Source organism: Rhipicephalus microplus, chromosome 3 (assembly GCF_043290135.1).
Source record: "Rhipicephalus microplus isolate Deutch F79 chromosome 3, USDA_Rmic, whole genome shotgun sequence".
Classification (NCBI taxonomy): domain Eukaryota; kingdom Metazoa; phylum Arthropoda; class Arachnida; order Ixodida; family Ixodidae; genus Rhipicephalus; species Rhipicephalus microplus.
In genome coordinates, this window is record NC_134702.1 from 258444246 (window position 1) to 258465238 (window position 20993).

A 20993-nucleotide genomic window follows, 5' to 3' on the forward strand; every position below is an offset into this window, starting at 1 on the left:
CATTGTTTTTCAATCACTCCATATCAAACGACTAATAATGTTTTTAAGTATTCTTTTTTTCCGCGAACGATCGATGAGTGGAACGCCCTGGATGCACCCACCGTTGAGGCCAGCAGTGTGGAATTGTTCGATTCATTGCTTGCCGGTTGATTGTGTGCAGTTCCTTTCTTATGCATTGCTTGCCTTTCGCCTTATATTTCGGCCTGAATGGGTGTCCGTTTTCGTTTTTGTTTCTGGTTTTTTCTTTATACATTGTGCGCCTGTTTACATTGTGCGCCTGCACATTACACATTGTGCGCCTGTTTTGTTTAACTAATTGTGTTGGTTCTTTGCTATGTATTGTCTTCATTTTTTATTGTAACCCCACTCTGCGGCGACTCCACCAGGAGTTAGCAGTATTGTCAAATAAATAAATAAATAAATGCAGTTCTCCACTGCTTTGATTATCAATATAAGTAATGATAACAGAGCGGCTGAGGAATACTTAGAGAGGAGCATACCATTATTGCTTTTGCTATAGCTTTCTTTTGCATAGTATGTACGTTTTCTTTATCTTTGTAGCCCCACTACTGCTTACAGCCTTTTTAAGCTAGAATATTTTGCAAATAAAAAGTAAAACTATCGAACAGTAGGTGGCGCAAGGTTCACAATCATCACCACTCGGATTAGCGTGGTAGTGCCTGCAGTGACCCCTGGTGGCGAGGCTAGGTGGCCAGACTCTTTCGCTAGTCTCTTTGGTGTGTGTGAAAGTTGGCGTGGAAGGTTGTCTTCTGCCGGAATCCCACGAGATGCGGGGACCACGGGCCGTCTCCCGTGGTTTTCTAGTGACGAGTCGAACATCAGCAATGCCACTTTAGTGTTACCTTGTGTTTGTTATGTTCATCGAGTGTATTAAAACATTGTATAAGGTGTTTAGCCTGTTGATCAACAATGATGTATGTGATATGGCTGAAGACATTATCCTCAATAGATGTTTTGTTTGGTTTCGTTTGACCGCATCTGCCGAGTCCGTTCGCTCTGACAGCAGGCTCCCATTCCAAGACCCCCACAGTGTGTTCCTTGTATACACAGCTCTTCTGGTAAATTTTCGTGTCAAAGTTCTTGGAAACCATTGAGGTTTCTGAGCAGTCCCCTGATTGTCAAATGTAAAATTTCTGTCTCGGTTATGTGTGAAGTAGTGGTGTGCGTGCAAACGAAAGGTATTCGCTTAAGTTACAGAGCCCTTTCCAGGCCCTTCAACGTAGATCTCATCGTTCTTGTAGAGGTCAAGGGATGTTCACTGCTGCATAGGCATGTGATGCGCCGTTACGATAGGAGCAGTGTCCACTGCATCCGGCGAGGCAGTGGACAAGCATTCGTACGAGCCAGAAGTCTCGCATGACAACCTCACCCCAAAAAATGAGATTTTTGTGTTTGGATCCAGGCAGCGCCAGCTGAGGCCGAAGAGTGTGAGGCAGCCTTGGCTGGTGCTTTTGCAACTGGTACAGTCGAATCTCATTAATTCAAACATGCTTAATTCCAATTTCCGGTTAATTAGAACTGACACTGTGGTCCCGTCAAAGCTATATGTATTCTAATGGGCGAAAACGCCTTGTAATTCGAACGCGCAAGCACTTGTGGCGGTTAAATCAAACACACCACGCTCCGAAAATGCTCTCAGCACAACGCCCGATCCCACGGCGACACCTCCGACACCTCAACGCTGCGCACGAAGAAGGAAAGAAAAGAAAAGGCTGTGGTGAAATGTTTGCTCTCTCTGATGCGCCCGTGCTACACTTCTTCCTTTCCCATCCCTGCCCCTTCTCCATTTAACGATGCGCGCGAAGAAACAGAGCAAAAGGAAAGCTGTGGCAGAGCGTTGGCTCTCTTTCAAATGCTAATCTGCGATGTGCCAGTGCAACACACGTAGAGACCCTTCTCCTTTCAATGAAGCCCGGAGAAAAGAGAGAAAAAAAAAAGCTGCCGTGGGGTGTTGGTTCTTCTCTCCGCATAAAGACGCTCCTCCTTTCTCGTCACCTTCTGGCTATTCTGCGGCTGTGGCACAGAGGGCCAGTTTTTTTTTTTTTTTTCTCTCCTCATTGATTTCACCCCCCCCCCCCCATTTCCTTTCAGCCTACTTTCTTTTCTGCACTCTGTCCTCTTCATTCCCCGTTCCCCCGTGAGTGTAACGGTAGAGGTGTCCTCACATGAGAGACAGTTATCGTGCAATCCACACCCCATTTCCTTATCTTTCCGCCTTTTTTTTTTTCCCCAAGAAATCACCCTTCCCTCTTCCCCCGGCTCAGAGGGTAGCAGCGAAGACGCAGTCATTGTTGCCGTCTTTAGAGAGTGTCGGTGCTGGACATGGCCGCGCACAACTTTTCTTGCCAGGAGAATGCTAAAGCCGAAGTATAAACGCTTTGCAAACTACGTGCGAAATTGATTGACTCCCTGCAAGGCAAACGTGTGCAGACACGCCTCCTCGATTACTTCAATTAATGATGAGTGTCCTGTGATTTATGAATAAATGTAAGTCTTCTAAAGTCTTCTAAAACTTCCCCTGGTGTGTTAGCTCAATGCACGTGGGCCACTGGAAGGTGAGCCCTCCATTCATTTAGCTTTCATTATTACAAATTTCTGTTCATTCGAACGAATTTTCGGGCCCCTTCGAGTTCGAATTATCGAGATTCGACTGTATTAGTGCCAGCGACACTAAGGTAGCGAGACTTTCTCGCTGGGTGGATGGAGCAGACCTAAATGCTTCCACCGCAGGGGCAGGAGCCACAGCCAACAGCTTGCTTCGCGAGGGCTGGGCTCGTGGTGAGGACCAGTGCGGCGCTGCTCCCCGGTGCAACACATCAGCATAGAATGTGCCGTGAAACGGTGAACGCAGTGTTCGTACCTCCTTGAGTAAAATATTTTTTTATCTTAGTGTAATTAAATCTTTTTCCTTTTTCTATGTATAACAGGCTCTCAAGTATGATGCGTGCTCACCATCACAGTTTGAACAGTGGAGCAGACTGACATGTATCAGAGCAGTGTTTGTGATTCCCGGATTTGGCACAGGTCAGTCAGCCTCTACAACTCTGTGAATCATGACCAAGATGTAGGCACTTGAAACACCTGCATGGATTTGGGATGTAGGGTGTGATGCTTCTTTTTGTGTAACCAGTTTAGAGGGACAGAGGCAAGACTGTCAAGTAAAAGTTACGATAAGATATTTCTTCGAAATTTTTCAAGTTATCACGCCACATTCTGGTCTTTCCTTCCTTTAAGAAGCTCTTCTTCACTCAAGTTTAGAAGACCGTCATCAGTGATCACTCCTTGGATGGTGTTCATTGACCAATCACTGTGATTGGAACAGTGCGGAATGGCATGAGCTTCTCGTACTGTGCAATATCTCGTACTTCATGCAGCGTGTAGTCACTGATTATTTTAGTGGCCTTGTAAACCAGCCCTATTGTGTCAGCAAGACACTTCGCAACAACAAATGGAGAAAAGGTTCTGACGATCTTCTGAGTCTCTGTGCAGTCGATCACATGAAAATGAGAGAAACTTTTTTTTGGCTTAGCGATAAAACTGTGTTTTTGCGCGAGCGCATTCAGGAAGTTTGGGAATGACATTGAAGGCCATAAATCTATGACTATTTACGGTGGTCATGCCAGCTGCCTACCACCTAGCCCAACATGCAGACGCTGCGACATCTTATGAGAGCACAGATGCCAGTTGCACATGGTCACTATAACTTAATATAAGATGCCCAAGGAAGACCATATACACAAGGTTGACCCTCGCCGCACAGAAACAGAAGTAAACAGAAGAGAGTAGTATACAAGTAGACGAGAAAGATATAGAGTGAAAGTGAAAGACAAAGTTGCATAGAGATAAGGATAGGAAAGGCTACAGCCTACAGCCAATTTCCCTAGGGTGAGTCAGCCAAAGGGTGCTGCTTGCATGAATGGCAAATTTAAAATTATTCGAAATGAAGGAATAGACATATTAAACTGCATGCAATCCCCTGTGAAAGTGGTTTCGCTGCAGTAAGGCAGTGCTACACTGCAAAATACACCTATCCAAGGCCAATCTGCACTGTCGTGGCGCCTCATTTCAAGGCTAAATGAACAAAACAACTTTACATAAATTCATCATTTCTTAAAGTGTGAATGCGTTATACTGGCTTAGATGCTCCAAATACAGTAAATTTTAAAATATAACTTGCTTTACAGACTATCATTTGCATTGTACCGAAAGTCAAGTCCAGCTACTATTCAAAGTTGCTTCCACTTCCCTTTGAACCAGAAAGAATGCCTTGTTTCAATCAAAAAAAAATATTGTGCAGGACAAATATGATCATTTTTATTTGTGACACCGACATGATACATACTAGTCAAATTCAACACAAAATTATTTGACCAAATGACTTTTTCACATCTTAAAATTTACAATTTGCACCTGCCTACAAATTACTGACTAGGCCCAATTTAATGGGAAGATGCTTTGCCTACAAACAACTGTGACTAAGTAAGAAAACTCAGTACTGTTCACAAAACAGCCCACCTGGGAATGCAGACATTTCAGCAGGGCCTGAAGCACTACTCTGCAGTTGAGATTTATGTCCAAGGCCAGCAGGCAAGCAGCCAGCGATTGCAAAGCACAGTAGCCATCGCTGGGTGGCGCCACCCTCCCAAGGAGCTGCTCAAATACCTGCAGCTGCCACCGCACACCCACAACGCAAAGCTGCAACAGAGGACATTGTGGTGGTCCACATTGTGGTGGTCCATCTCACTCAAACGTAAACTTCTCAGTGTGAAAAGGAAAGCACCCCACGCAGGAAAAAGGGTCAAACCGGTGGAATAAATTCAAGAGATAACAGGCTACATACAAAGGTAGGCTAGCTAGGCATACCACCCAAGAGCCCAGCCATGAACTATTAGTGCACCCATTATGGAGTAAAGGACACAAACCGCAGGAGTGCCAGTTTCAACCAGCACTTTGCTTGAATTGCAAACAAGAAGAAGCAGCATTGTTTTCATTTATATACAAAAATAACAAACACTTGTCAGACCTGTAGCCAAAGAATAGTCGTAGGTCCGATTTAATACTATTTAATACTAGTGTGAAACTTGTTACAGTGATCAATGAATGCGTTTAGTGCACTCATCCCATGTTCCCATATAATAAATATGTAGTCTATGTAGCAGAGATAAGCAGAAGGCTTTACCTGGAGGTGATCTTAACAGTTCCGATTCTTAGTGTCCCATAAAATGTTGGTGCAAAAAGGGTTCCCATACTAGTGCCATAAATTTGTAGACAATAGAACGAATCAAATTCAAAATAATTAAGTGTAAGGGCTAATTATTGTAACGAGACAAACTTCAGCATTATGTGTCTGCTTGCCTTCTATGGGTGACTGACACTGCTTCAATGCCTTCGGTTATAGATATATTCGTATACAAAGAGCATACATCTAATGTTACCAAAATGGCCAGATGCAAAAGTTTTTGTGTTTCATTATGTTACCTATTATTCGGAGGAAATGAGGTATATCCTCAGCAAAGGATGGTAGGGTCGATGGCATGTTAGATAGATGAAGATGATCATATCTGAGGTTTGACGTCCCAAAACCACCACATGATTATGAGAGACGCCGTAGTGGAGGGCTCCGGAAATTTCAACCACCTAAGGTTCTTTACCGTGCAGCCAAATCTGAGTACACGAGCCCACAGCATATCCGCCTCCATCAAAAATGCAGCCGCCGCAGATGGGATTCGATCCCACGACCTGCGGGTCAGTAGCCGAGTACCTTTGCCACTAGACCGCCGTGGCAGGGTATGTTAGATAGATGACGATTTAAAAACTTTGATAGTGATTCTGTTGGTGTATTGTTGCTGGACACTATAGTCTGCCTGTAATTTCTGCATTAAGTAGTTCGTTTATAGAAACCTTATGAATCTTTGGAAGGAGGCAAAAACTACTTGCTTGCTTGTTTTTGGGCATGAGAAACCAGTGCTCGGAGGATATGATCAATTCCCTGGCTAGAAAATCTGTTATGATGTGCGCTATTGCTACATTCTTGAGTCGGGTCCAATGCTAATCAATAGTTGGTGTTGTTGCTGAGTTGTCTAATAGCTTTGTTTTTATATTTTGCTACAGGACAGATTACTCAACTACCACCGTTGTCCACAGGTTTTTATGACAATGTGCTTTCTGGTTGAAAATTATTTAAATACATCGTGTTCTGCATAAGTTAAGTTCTTTGGCTTTCGACTCTGTTTATTTGTACTCAGGATTCGTCTTGAAACTATATTTATGTATTGATGTACTTCTAGGCTTTGTTCTGTATCTGGCGTCCAGGTGCTCGGCGGTCACAAGGAGTCATGGCTAAAGTCTTCTATGCCTGCTTTATCAAAAAAGAACTCCGTTATGCGCAAACATTTTGAAAAATCAGTTTTGACACCAATAAAAAGGGAGAAATCGGCAGATCCCATGTACCGGAGAATTAACATTATGCGAAGCATGCGAAGGGAAGGTGACCATGTTGCAATTTTTTTACTGAGCGACACGTCATGAAATAACGCTAAATATATGTACGAATGTTGCACACACAGACAAATGTTGAAGAGTCAGGTGTTTATATAACCAGATGTTTGCACTTGCACAACGATGCCAACTGGAATATGTGTATTAGCAACACCAGAAGCTGAAATGAAACGCCATGCTCGCGAGGATGCTGGCCCTGGACACTGCTATATCAATCAACTTCAGCGCATGACAACTAACCACAATTGACTTTAACCCGATGTGACAGCTGCATCAAAGTAGTACATATGTAATGTTTATAAAAATTGGGCAGGCAGCACTGCAATCGCTATTGACGTTTCACGAAGATTACCGTCTATTTTAGAAAGAGTTTTGAGACCTGGTGTAGCTCTGTGGTACAATGCTTCATTGCCACGCAGAATGCTTGGGTTCAATTCCGGCTTGGACACTGACATTTATTCTTGGCAATCGTTGGGTCGACGCTACTGATGTCGAGCATTTCTTAACGCTCGCACATTAAAATTGCCCATGTGCGTTCTCGTCGTTCCTGGGTGTCAATCACCTGCAGTTGATTGACTAAGTGTCCATCAGCTGTGGCACATACCTGCACACCAGTGGCACATACCGGGCCGTGGGTATGTGCCACTGTCTAAAGAGAAGTGTCTGACGACATATTTAACAGGATTGTCACATTATTCATGTCTTGACCAGCGCGTCATATTCGTCGAACAATCTTACCCTACCATGCTAATTTTGGTTCACGCCAAGTTAAGGGGGTGATCACGAGAGCACCCAAGCGTAAGCGACTAGATAGATAGATACGCTCAAAGTTGCCGAAGTTCACTCAGAAATGCTTCGCACTAAAGAAAAAAGCTAAAAGGCATGCAGTCAAGCATGGGAATGTCTACGTTTGCACGCTTTTTTCTCTAGAGGGGCCCTTTTGCAGTCACTGGCTTCGAGACTCTCGTCTGTATATTGTTACGAGAAGCAGAGACTCGGAAGGGTAGACACAGATACATCTGTACAGCTGATCAGGTGAGCAGCACCAGCGATCTAGATTAGCTCGCACCAGTTTATCTTCTTTGTCCTCTTTAATTCGATGTCTCTGGTACGTAGCATGACCCCCGAGGGCAAACGCACCTTCCCAGAGCTTTAAAGGTCGTTATCAGACGCACTCTCATTGGGGTTGAGCCAGAATCCGTGAACATCACTGTACTGTACGAGATGATGATGGGCAGATGGGGATGATCTCATAGGTGACAGGGTCTGATACGTGGAGTGCGCAGTTGGAGTGCGTGCCTTTGAAAAGTGTGCGTCACAAAGAGCAAGACCTGATGGAGAGCACACAAGCTTCTGCTCTAACGGGAACAACGATGTCAAAGTAGCGTCGAACACGAGAACGCATGGCCCCTAAACTTCAGCATCGCCGATTAAATTGAAACAAGTGGGCCGGAGTTCGAGAGAGATCCTGAGACAGAAAAGAGCAAGGGAGTTGAAGAGAACATGGCGAGCGAATGGTTGTCACCAAACTGGGCGCTGAAGATGGGCCATCGGGTGTCGGACCTGAGCCTCGAAGACTTCAACTAGCCAGGGCCTCTTGCCGCCGTGTCCCCGCTTGAAAGAACCGTGGCCATCCAGTCCTGAACTCCAGCACAGGGCCTGTGGACTTCGGTGCCGACAAACGAGCAACAGCCGTCCTGCTACGGGCCCGAGCTGTGCTCCCAGCTGCCTGGCCAGGTTGACCCTGGTTTTTCGACGTGTCACCAGCACCCAGCTTTCTCTCATCACCAGTCAACTCATGTCCTAAACCGGAACTACCGCATTCCGATTAGCACATCGGCACCGAACCTCAACGAGTTGGTGACACTGCCCTGATATCTGACCCTACTCTACCACTCACTCCCATTCGAACTTTAGATTTAGTTGAAGGCTACGAACTCTTGTTCATTAATATAGAAGTGTCTTAATATGTCCAATGATCTTTTTATTAGGTGTTTGATTGCGTGGGGATTTTCATCTCTTTACATTTTAATTAAACATTTTTTGTGGGTTTCGCAGTGATGTCACCGAGGTCTTCGAATTTGGAGCAATTTTCGGAGAAGGAAAATTTTTATTTTAGAGCACTTTGGAGCAGCAAAACTTTCCATTTGGAGCAGCAAAAATTTCCATTTTAAAGCAATCTGGAGTAGCTAAATTAAAATCCTGGAGGAAAAGCGAATTTCATTAACATTCAAGGACATGAAAAATTATACTGAGGCTCTTGTGAAAACCCAAGAAATATTTAGATTTCTTATCGAATTTCATTGAGCCAATTATCTTAGGAACACTCCCTATTTCAGTTGATGATGCAAGAATAATGGTGCCATGCTGTTGAACATTCTGGAAAAACTTACTTGTTCAGTGATTATTTTCGCAGTAAATAAACAGAATACTGGTTGAATAAAATATTACTTCATGAAATAACATTCTGAATGCACCAATGTGGTTATTAGCAGATATGGTAGACAAACACTGTGACGTACAATGCTAGAGACTGCCACAGTCCCAAGTGCACTTCCCTAAGATGACTTCAAGAATAAAAAGGGTTCTTTTTCTTCACGACTGATTAAACTTCTGGGCATAATATGACGTCTTCCAGCTAGTCTCAGAAAGCCAACCACCTTCGGCACTCATCTCTGTGCTGAAACTACACACTTTGACTTCATTTTCCTTTCGCAGCAATAGTTTATGTTGCTAAGGCATTTTGTATATACTACGAACATCCCCTACCATGTCCTCTAGAAAGCCGTGCATTAAAAAAAAAAACCTCACAGGGTACCTTATGCTTATGCCTAAGACAACTCAAAGGCAAAATTCATTTTGTCTTTAATAGAATAGCAATTATATGAACATTCTTGACTGGTTTTTGCCGTTCCCAGGGTTGTCGCCAGAAATTTAAAAACGCCAGGCTTGTGCAGAAGATGCAGCACAGTCCAAGTGAAAGCTAGAAGAGCGGCCTTTCAGAGTCCTTTGAAACACTCATTGGGTAACTACTGCAAGCACACTTGCTTGATACCCACTATAGCATTATTATTAAAATTCTTAGGGCAGTAGGCCGGCACTCTCTATGCTCTTTTTCGTCATTCTTCTGAGAGGCGTGGTATCCGCTAAACATTTGCAAGGAACTTTGTGTCAATTGTTCGTGCAGTGGCTGACGACAATGAGGAAGTATGACTGAAGTGGGCATGCACCACAGTCAATAGGTGAACAAGAACAAGCTTTTGTAATGAGTTTGAGCATTGGACGACCTACTCACTACGCTATTCGCATTGTGCGACGACTGGTTCTTTTTTTGCTGTTTTAAAACGCTTCATAAGCCCTATTAACGCGATTGCTTTCCCCACATCAAGCCTGCCTAAGGCAAGTTTTCCTGGACTAAGACAAGTCCCAAGCCCCCGCGTGGCTCAGTGGTAAAATACTGGGCAGGCACCCAGCAGACCCGGGTTCTAGCCCTGCTGTGTCGCTAGTGCTACGTTTTTTTTTTTTTTTCTAATTTCGAGCGATGTGGTTATAGACACAAATGACGCACAAAAACAACATGCACAGGACGAGAGCGAACTAACAATGTTTACCGCTCGACACTTAACGCGCTGTTTAAACAAAACAACGCACGAGATGTAGCACAAATACAGATGAGTGCAAACTAACAATTGTCCCAGTTATACTACACTTTTTCGCAAACCAGCCAGTGAAGTGACCTTTGTGTTCGACCCAGCAACTAACGAACTAACACGATCGTTCCGGCAAAAGCCAAAGGCACGCGATTTTCCCCACCGAATAATAAGCGAGGGACACAAGCATCTACTCCAACCCCCCATTCGCGGGGCTAAGTATGCGAGGAAGATAAGTACATGTCGGCGCATTGTGACGAGCTGGGCGCCGAGAATGGGTTTCTTGAGTTTTCATATATATATAGACACGTACACACAAACGGTGAAAGACAGTGGCGGCAGCGACAGCAAAAAAATCAGCCGAGACTGTCCATATTATTGCTATCGCAATAAAAGAGCCGACCTACCTCCTTTGCACGGAGTGCAAACGCGATAGCATCAACCTGTGTGCCAGGCCTGCCATCGATTGTTACTAAAGCAGAGAGAAACGCACCACCCATCTTCAAAAAGCAGAAAAAAACTAGGAACGCACGATGGTGGTGGGGGGGGCATGGTTATGAACTTTGGGTGTTATCACTGGCACTCGCGCTGATTCGGCAGGCATTAAAGACCGCTGTTATACCCTTCAAACTTGTACTCTCAATGCGAACAGAAGGTTGGTATCGCATTCATTGCTAAGAGCCTAAGAGAAAATAACAAATGGTATCTTTTGGACACTATGTCGCATAACTCAGATGAACACTGGTTAAAGAGACAATGATCACTCCAATTGCTGAATGTCAGTTATATAAACGCGAAGCATATGTATAGTAGCACTGAAAGTTTATGACCATGTTCATTAGGCTTCGAAATAGCGTGCTCGCGAATGCCCCCTTCAAGTGACGCAGCTTACGCCCCTTCTCCATCTCACCCCAAAAAGAGAAAAAAAAACGAAGCAATGATTGCAATGACGTGATGTTTAATTTTTTTTTAACCATCAGCTATTAACCTTTGAAAGCGAGAGGTGGGCGTGTAACAAGGCGTAGCTGCTTCACCGTGGGCCTTCCTACCTCAGAGCCGCCAGCGATATTGAAAGCTGCGTGTATTAAAACTGAATTACTGCTGCTCTGACCAGGGAGCATGCTTTTAATAATGAGATGACATTAAAAAGAAAGCATGCGAGAATTTTCAATTCGAACCCTAGCAAGCTCGAGTTCGAAAGGGTCTTTTAGGGGCTTTTACCGCCACAGCGACTGAAAACACGGATGTGCTGATGGAAGGAATCACCAAACAGCTCTTCTGTATGATGATCCATGGATGAAGTATATTAGAGAAAAAGCGTCAACCCATTCTCACCATTTATGTGTTTACTCCAGACGCGAAGCATGAAAAATTATATGGCAATGTCTAGACATAGATGTGACAGATATTCTGGCGGCACGCATGCAGTTATTAGTGAAAATTGCTCTACTACATGCCACGCAACTCTCCAAAGGAACTATCAGCAGCGTTCCTGGAACGGACGACATCCGCCGAAGAATCACCGCCACAGTTTCACGCTACCGATTGGATTAGGCGTCACAAGGCCCTGCGGAGAGCTTGTTTCGCCGTTAAGCGGACTTGCACAACAAAGTTGCGTCGGCACCAAACATTGCATCGTGGATTTTAGAACGGACGCGTGACTGCTGTTTATTCAGTGTAATAAAATAGGTACGTGATTGTGACATTGGTAGCCCCGAGAACAAGATGCACGTGTATTCACGTGCCGAAAGACGCTACCAAATTCGACTTTGGCGCAGTTTGGCGCAATTTTCCTTGATATTATCAGGATGGCACAGTAAATCTGATTTCGCGCACTTTAGCGCAGTTGGCACAAGAGTGGGATCACTGGGTGAAGTTATAGCAAAGGGTGCGAATGAGAACAGGATGAGGTGAATAGAAGGAAGGATGAGGATAAAGCATTTCGTACAATAGAAAAAAGTGGGAAAAAGAAGTGAGGGCAAGTGATGAAAAGGTGAGGGAAACGAGAAGGAGCAGGTCACCAACTGTGCTGTTTTGCAGTTTTTGCACCATTATTCATTTTTTATTAGGTACCAGCTTCGCCAAGAGGCATTACAGCAGGGAAGGTACTATCAGCGTCAAACGAAACCTGAACAGCAGCAAGCCTTTGCGACAGTCTAGTGCATGCCGTCCAATCATCATGATTGACAGGCGCGCGCATCCTGTTCGGCAGCTTTCCGCATATATGCGTGCCTGTTTGTGGTGATAAGTAGACGGCGTGCACTATAGCATCGCGAAGTCTTGCCGCTGTTTGGGTTTCATTTGAGGCTGATAGTACATAACATATAAGTAAGCACATTATGATGATAACACATTCATAAAGCATAGAAAAAAAATATCATTTGAACAAATACAGACAGTTTCAGATGGCAGGGTGTTCCAGTCCCATATGGTACAAACCAAGAAAGAGTAGCGAAAAGAGTAACCTATAAAAAGCATCTCAAGTTATGCTCCAATTTTTCATTTAACATTGTATTTAAACACCAGTATTTTGACATGTATTGAGTAGCAAGCACATGACCTACATTTAGCAAACATTTGGTCTTGAAAGATGGCTTGCCTTGAAACTAGCATGGGAAAATTAGTGCGAAGATCCTCAACCACGTGGCCACCCATATTTAAGACATTACTCACGGGCATCCAGGGAAGTAGAGCACCAAGATAACGGGGCCAGTGTTGAGCCAGCGCTAGCCACAGCCACAACCGAAGCGGTTGGTGTTCAGTCGGTTGAATGGGTCCAACCAAGCAGTGGAGCAGCAGTGGACGCAGCATCTCCAGCAGGGCCTCCTCTTGACTGCAGTTGCACAATGAAAAAAAGACCACTGACTGTGCTGTCGCTCGACAGATCCTTACTTATACCCTATGCTGCACTCATCAAGCGCTTCCTGGACAGTCTGCTGAACAGCATCCCAACAGTCTGGCCGCTCCCGAAGCACTAACACCAGCGGGTGGCTCCTGCACAAAAGACAGCAGCTCTTGCTAACAGACATAATGATTGTTGCCTACAGTGAATTTCTGTGACAAAATGGCCAATGTGAGGAAGGGTTAGAGTAATCACGGCAACTGAAATATTTTTGCCGAGGCTAATGAAGACATTTACAACTGGAATAACAATGCCTTTAACCTACAAAAAATGATGGTGAAGCTGGAAAGTTGGAGCGCTGAATGGGAACAAAGAACTGCCATGACTACACACACGACACACCATTCTCGAATCACTTATGCTTAAACACACTACGCAGTCCTCCACTGCCCTACACAAGATTTGTAAAGCTTTGCCCTGTGACAGCTGAAGGCTGTCGACGAGACGATGAGCCGCTGTGTCGAATATTACGCCAACAGCAGAGTCAAGTCAGGCATGGCTAGACTGGAGTGGGTGGCAGAGTAGATATGGAACGAACACGTCTTTACAGTCAATAGTATGCCTGGTTTTAAAATGGCCCCAGGTGTTTAAGTGCAATGAGACAGCACTAGCAACTGGAGCAACCAGTGGTAGGAAGAGAGTCCAATGCAATCAGCAGGCAGCATTGAGCATCGAGATGAGGGGCACGACTCTCGATGCATCCACATTGTAGACTAACCATTTCAGCTTGAACTGATTAGCTGGGGCTCACCGAGCAGTACACGCTGTTACCGCTCCTTTTTCCGCAACATCGTTTAACATCACAAAGTTTTCACAACTATTGACTCAAACCAAAGAGACAAAATGCATTTCTCCCCAACGAATGCCGATCAAAAAATTTTGAACGTACATAATGGAAGCCACACATGAACTCTAATCACATAAAACTCTTATCATGAACTCCAACCTCTTGTATTAGGTTTAAAGTGAAACTAATGTCCTGAGTGCGTTAGTTTGACATACTCTGTTAGTTGAGGCACACTCGGTGCATTAGTGTCAATTTCTTCAGCTTTGCGGTCTTGAAATTCGACGATAAATGCACACGTGATATTTTCATTTTTTTTAAAACTAGGCTTGCCATAATTTGGGACATAAATCAACTTCAACATATAAACCACTCTAAAATTGATAATAAAAAAGTTAATTCATTTCTTACTATTTAATTATTTCTAAGCGATCAAATCAGTGGCAAAATCTTTCAGCCTCGGCCTAGAAATTGGCTCTGAAGACAACAAGTGCCTACCTATTATAGTTTTTTCAAGGAAAAATCTGCATTGCTTGAAAAAAGAAAACACCCTGTATACGTGCATGCGTATGTGTGCTAGAAAAAGAACGTGAATTCCAACTCGTGACTATGTCAGCAATAGACTAAAAGAGCCTAGCTGAAGGCTTTGAATAACTATCCTCCTAGTGTGTTTACTCTGACATTCATATTTATTTATTTTATTTATACAATACTGCAGACCAATTTAATGGTCCAAGCAGGACGAGCAGAAAAAAAGAATGTTCACGCACATACAATGCAATGCAATGTAACAAAAATAATGAAGCAACAAAACGCAGAATTCACTTGGAACTACAAAATAAACAAGCCACGGTGAAACCGACTTTTCGCACAAACATAGCAGGGTTTCAATCCAAATAAAACTAGAAAATCACGCACAACTTCAAGAAACATTGCTAAAAACCCGAACGTCAGTAATTAAAAGTTTCTAAAATGATCGTGTAGGGCTGTCATAAAATTTCCACTAAAAATTCTTTCTGGCAATTTATTCCAGTCATCTACCGTGCGTGGAAAATATGAAAACTTAAAGGTATTTGTTCGGGCAAAGAATGGGGATAAACTGTGGCTATGTGTGTGTCGTGTTTTCCTCATGGTGGACGGACTAATGAATGGAGTGGGTGATAATCCAGTCTTACACTTAATTAGGGATTCCATAAAAGCTAAGCGGGAAATTTGGTGTCTAATGTGTAGTGGTTGGATTTTATTGAGTGCCATGATACCTGACGGAGAATCACTTCCTTTATATTTATTATAAATAAAACGAACAGCCCTCCTCTGAACCTTCTCCAATTCGTTAATGTTTTTGTTCGTGTGCGGGTCCCAAACAACCGCTGCATACTCCAGTTTAGGCCTAATTATGGAATTATACGCTAAAAGCTTAACGTTACTAGATGTACCTCGAAGTTTATGCCGTAAAAGACCAAGTTTTTTTTAGCGCTGAAGAAGTTACCTGCTGAACGTAGTCGTTCCAATCTAATCTGGAGTTCAATACGATACCTAGGTATTTAAACTTACTAACCTCCTCGATTAAGGTGTTTTTAATTTTGTACCGGAAAGTTATGGGGTTTCGTTTCCTGGTTATACGTAAAAGAACTGTTTTTGTAGTGCTAATTTTCATGCCCCATTTGTCACACCAAGATGATATGTCACATAAAGCCCTATCTAGCCGATGTTGATCAGAAGCAGACTGCACTTCAGTATAAATCATGATATCATCCGCGAACATTCCAATATTCACAGTATCACCAACCACAGACACTAAATCATTAACATACAACAAAAAAAGCAGGGGCCCCAGCACACTTCCCTGGGGCACACCTGATGTCACTGTTAGAGAAGAGGAACAAGTACCATCGATGTCTACAAATTGCGTTCGATCTTTCAAATATGAATTAACCCAATTTACAAGTGTAGAAGGAATTCCTGCTTGTTTAAGTTTTAAAAGAAGGCTACCGTGAGGAACCCTGTCGAATGCCTTGCTTAAGTCTAAAAACAAAAGATCAATTTGCCCGGAGTGATCTAAGATTGAACTAAAACTATGAACGGCGGTAACCAACTGCGTAACGGTAGAAAATCCCTTTCTAAAACCATGTTGGAAGGGACTCAATGTTTTATTATTTTCCAGTACATTAAGAATATGGTTAGCTACAATATGTTCTATCATCTTGCAACAACAGCACGTTAAGGAAATTGGTCGATAATTGTCAACATGGAAACGGTCTCCATTTTTAAAAACTGGAATTACCCTAGCCATAAGCCAATCATGGGGCAGCACGGACGTCCGAAAAGATTCACGAAAAATGACTGTCAAAAACCGAGCTAAAGATTCTGCATAGCGACGCAGAAAGGCGTTCGGGATTTCATCCGGGCCAGTAGTGCACTTAGGATCTAATCGCAAAAGCATTTCAAAAACTCCTTCAAAAGAAACAAGCTCGATCTGTTCCGAATGAGCCTCCATTTAAAATTCATCACCTTGATCGTTTGAAAACACAGAATGAAAAAAGGAATTGAAAGCATTAGCAATGGAGAGACGAGCTTGCCATCAACCAATAATTGATCGACCGATTTACGTGCACTACGGATGTGATTCCAGAACTTTCCTGGATCGTTTAAAATGAACTGAGGCAAACTTTCGCAAAAATACCGTTTCCTTGCGGATTTTACGCTGCTCGAAAGTTTGGAGACTAACCTATTTAAGACATCACAATCGGGACTGCGAGTCTTCTTGATACGTTTAATTCGCCGTTTTAGGTGAATAATATCTCGGTTAATCCATGGATTGACCCTTTTGGTTCGTTTTTTCTTATCAGGTATAAAAGACTTTAAACAAAATTTGCAATGCTCTTTAAACATTTCCCACAAATGCCGCACATCATTACCTTGAAAGCTTTCGTAAGCTATGTCAAGGTAATCCAAAACAGACTCGTCCCTCGCCCTGGAGTAGTCTTTGACATATGTATGCTTAACTCCCGCCAAACGTTTTTTAGGTTCTAAAAAGACATTGGTAACTACAACCTTGTGATCAGAAATCCCGTCACTTACATGTAATGAATAATCAGAAAAACTGCGATCTAAGAACACAAGATCGAGTACGGACCTAGCTGTACCGCAAATTCTAGTGGGCTCAAGAACAACCTGGTTTAAATTATGAGTTAGCATAATGTCGGATAGAATATCAGAGTGCTCTGCGGCTCCGACACATCCAGTAGGCCAATCAATACCTGGTAGATTGATATCGCCAACAAGCATAAGCCTGGTTTTGCGGAAACTAAACAAATGATCTTGGAGCTTTCGCAATAAGAAGAATCAGAACTGGGAGGTCTGTACAGCGCACATAGGACGAAAGTGAAACTAGAAAATGTTATCTTGAGAAGCAGGCTTTCGTGGTCTTCTATTTGATTTAAAACTACAGCTTTCACATTTTTCTTTAACAGAACAGCCACACCCCCCCCCTCGTGACCCACGGTCGCATCTGAAGACCGAAAACAATAAAGGAAAGACGCAGTCGTCAGTGATATCGCTGGTTAACCAAGTCTCAGTTATTACTGCTACGTCGGGGTTGTGCGCAAGTAATGCAATTTCCAGGGATTGGGATTTATTGACAACACTTTGGGCATTCATATTCAATACAATGAGCCTGTTGCGATAAGAATCGCTGCCGGGATCATGTCACTTCGACTGCGACTGCGCGGGGGACAAAATGAGCTTCACTCGTCTACCTGTTAAATCATCCCAAACATATGTTTCGTCATTAATTTTAAGTTTATCGTCATAAAGTTTTGGATACAGCCCTTCATCCTTATCCTTGCGTGCCGATTCCCAGAGAAGTTTTCGCTTGCGGAGAGTTTCTTTGGAATAATCATTCTGAATGTAAATTTTCGAGCCTTTCAGCTTCTTAACGTTACTGAAAACAGCCAGCCATCTTCTCACTGAAGTCTTGGAAGTACAAGATTACTGGTCGGGTTTTTTGCTCGCCTCTACCGCTATCATTTTCACTGTTACCGGTCTCCTTGATGCGTTTTCCCAGTCTGTGGATACGCCCAACGGATGCAACCTTCACACCAAGTCGTTTATCAAAGATGTTGCCAATAACCTTCTCCTTCAGTTCATTTTCAGATTCTGATTTAGCCTCGGGTACACCAAAAACAAGCAAATTTGACCGCCGGCTGTAATCTTCGAGATTCACTACCTTTTGCTGTTGCGAAATAACCCACTTATGGAGCGACTGCAGATGTTGTTCGATTGGTGCTATAGGCTGCAGGGAAGTTTGAAAACCTGTCACATGTTTTTCGATCTGTTCAAGTCTAGCCATTACACTGCAAAGCGAAGCATCAAGCTTGCATTGCAAGGCTTTCATTTTGGATATATCGTTCTGCATTGACTCCTGGGATTTTATAATCTTATCTAAAGATTTCTGGATATCTGGACCAGGGTTACTCTCAACATCGCCACACAACAATATTTTCAATACAGAAAAACACTCGTACACAATGCAAAGACAGCGCCAGATAACTTCAGAGTTTCTCAGTTTTGATAATTTTGACTTCAAATTGTACACAAGAACGAGGTTTTGCCAATTTGAGTGGTAGCACTCCTGATCTGGCGTTCCCTGTCTGCGACTTGTGAGTTATGCGCTGTTATTTAGAGAACTGCAGTAGGGTCGGGATAATTCTAACTCTGATAATTTATACTTTTGGTTAATTCAAACAATATTCAATTTGTTGGTTGGCCCTCTATTCTTGCAATGTGTTTAAAAACCTCTCAATTCAAACTCCATCAATCCGTTAATTCGTACTTTTTGCAGTTCCATACTAGAAAAAACCTGCTGCTTCCCTGCTAATTAAAAATTTGTGTGATTATATAATCTCAACAGTCTATAAGCACCTCAGGCCTTCAAAAAAGAAGGCTTTGCTCGTAAAATGTTTGAAACGAAGCACATGCATGGTAAACTGTGATACTTCTCAACTGGTATAAGGAGCTTTGTGCTGATGGCACATATAGCAATGAAGCAGTTGGTAATTCACAATTTCTTTAAAAGGTCTGATCAGCAGTAAATAGTCAATAAACTTGTGGACATTACACTTCTGCTTTCTGCTCATTGCAAGCAGTTAAAATTTAAAAACACTTGAAAAATTTTTTAAATGTGACAAAATCAATGCCTAATCATAATGTGTAGTCGCACCTCACCAAGAGTCATATATCTGAAAACTTTTGATAATTCAAACTTCTTGATAATTCAAACTAAATCCCGAGCTTCCTTCAAGTCTATATTAACAAGAGTCAACTTTAATCAGCTACGTTTACGTAGTTTGAATGTTGAACATCCATCTTGAGAGAGTAGAATTTTGGCTCGTAAAAACTAAGCATGAAAAGTTTTTATAACTTCTCCATAATAGATTAGTACAGCCAGCCTACTATATAGCAATTATGAATGCTCAACGCGATGACCACATAAATATAACCGATAAGTTCTCGAAACAGGGGCGCGCAACTCACAAGTAGACAGAAAACTCAAGATAAGTAGTCTTACTATTTAAAACTCTTTCAAAAATTGATTCAGAAGACCTTAATGCTTTTTTTCTTTCTGTTCTATTGTCACTACACTAACATACATACATACTACACGAATTGTGTTGCCCTACAAACGCTTGTCATTATTCTTTACAATGTGTCAGTCAACCAAGCTGGTTCAGAGTGATTACCCAGCAAGCACAAATCACAAACGCATCAAAGTTTTCTTTCACGCTGGCACAGTGCTGGCAGCACCATGCACAAGCACAATTACTCCCCGTTTAAAAAGGAGTCAACCTGGCGACTTAAAGGGACACTGAAACACTTAAAAAAAGAACGAGATTATGTCATGATATGTGATTTTATGTGGCAAACTCGTAAATCAAGTCGAAAACTTGTATAAACCATTACAAATAATTTTATTTTGTCAAAAACAAGCAACAGACGCCGCGGCCGCCATCGCGAGTCTCGCCGCCGCTGTGATTGGTCGAAGCTCCGTGACGTCACTGTCAGGAAGGTGAATACAGATGAGTGCACTCGCCGGCAGTCAATGCAGTGTTTATCTGTTGAAATCAGGTAGTTGATATTAGCATGGCAAACTATGAAAGTCAGATTGAGTTCGCTCTACATTCGTACACGTTCGAGCCGGTCGTCACCTTGAGGGTGGCGACTGAAGTGACGCAGAAAAGAGAGTCTTAACTAGCCACCTTCACCCGCGTCGTAAACAGACTGGTACGTATAAGATGCATGCCAGTGGTTAATTTCACTGTAGTAAACTGTTACAAACTATATGCTTATCAGTGGATATCAAATTCGACAAGAAACAGCAGCATTGGCACTCGCTTTTACCCTATTGGCACGGTCCGCTCTACGTGCGGGCAACATGCAAAAACATCAGCTGTTGGTGATTTCACAGCTCAGAGTGCAGCGTTATTAATGCAGTCAGTATCGTACTTCGCAGCGGCCAAGGTACATGCAATAAATCAGTATGCTACTGCGAAAAAAAAGAGCCAGACAAGTGCCACTCTTGCGGCAGTGGTCATATTTGCTCTGAACTGCGCTGAAAATTGTACAAGACTGGTTTGGCTCATACATTGCACTTCTGTTTTTTTCATAACACTGTTGCTTTTTCTAAATTCTGTCTAGTACTACAGTGATGATGTGTTAAAATGCAAAAGGTATATTAGCTGCGCTAGAAGCATGCAACTGTTGTGTAGAATTGCCGATTTCGATTATGTCTACTGATATCTTTGTACACATACTTTTGCCACACGTGCTCATGCACCCAATGCATGCAAATAGGGAAAGAGGAGGAGTGCTGCTGCTGCCTCGGACGGCGGGGGATGGTTTGGGGTCGCTTATAAAGTGTATTCACACTTAAAAAATTTCGGCAGATTCCCAACCACCACAGCGCGTTTCATCTCGTAGGTTTAAAGTATTTTCTTTTAACTGCATTTTGCAGCCATCTTCTGATCCTGGGAAACTTGTGAAAAGCGACCTCATCGCAACCGCAAGTGCTGCAGCAGCCATATGCCGCACAGTGGCTCGGCATTGCAAGTCCACTTAAACCTTGCACAAACAGAACTAG

General features: G+C 43.0%; 1 protein-coding gene across 4 annotated transcripts in view; it reads right to left on the bottom strand.

Moving 5' to 3' along the window:
- LOC119168526 (focadhesin) overlaps positions 1-20993 on the bottom strand; it is a 677649-nt gene that overhangs the window by 589724 nt on the left and 66932 nt on the right. For 2 of the 4 annotated variants that reach the window (XM_075890931.1, XM_075890930.1), the window contains exons 5-6: positions 13068-13163; positions 12843-13002 (exon numbers count right to left, since the gene is read on the bottom strand). In XM_075890931.1, coding sequence (XP_075747046.1) covers positions 12843-13002; positions 13068-13163 — 256 coding nt within the window. Of the gene's footprint in view, positions 1-4536; positions 4717-12842; positions 13003-13067; positions 13164-20993 lie in introns of all 4 variants that reach the window. The other 2 variants (XM_037419929.2, XM_075890929.1) reach the window with 2 other exon arrangements.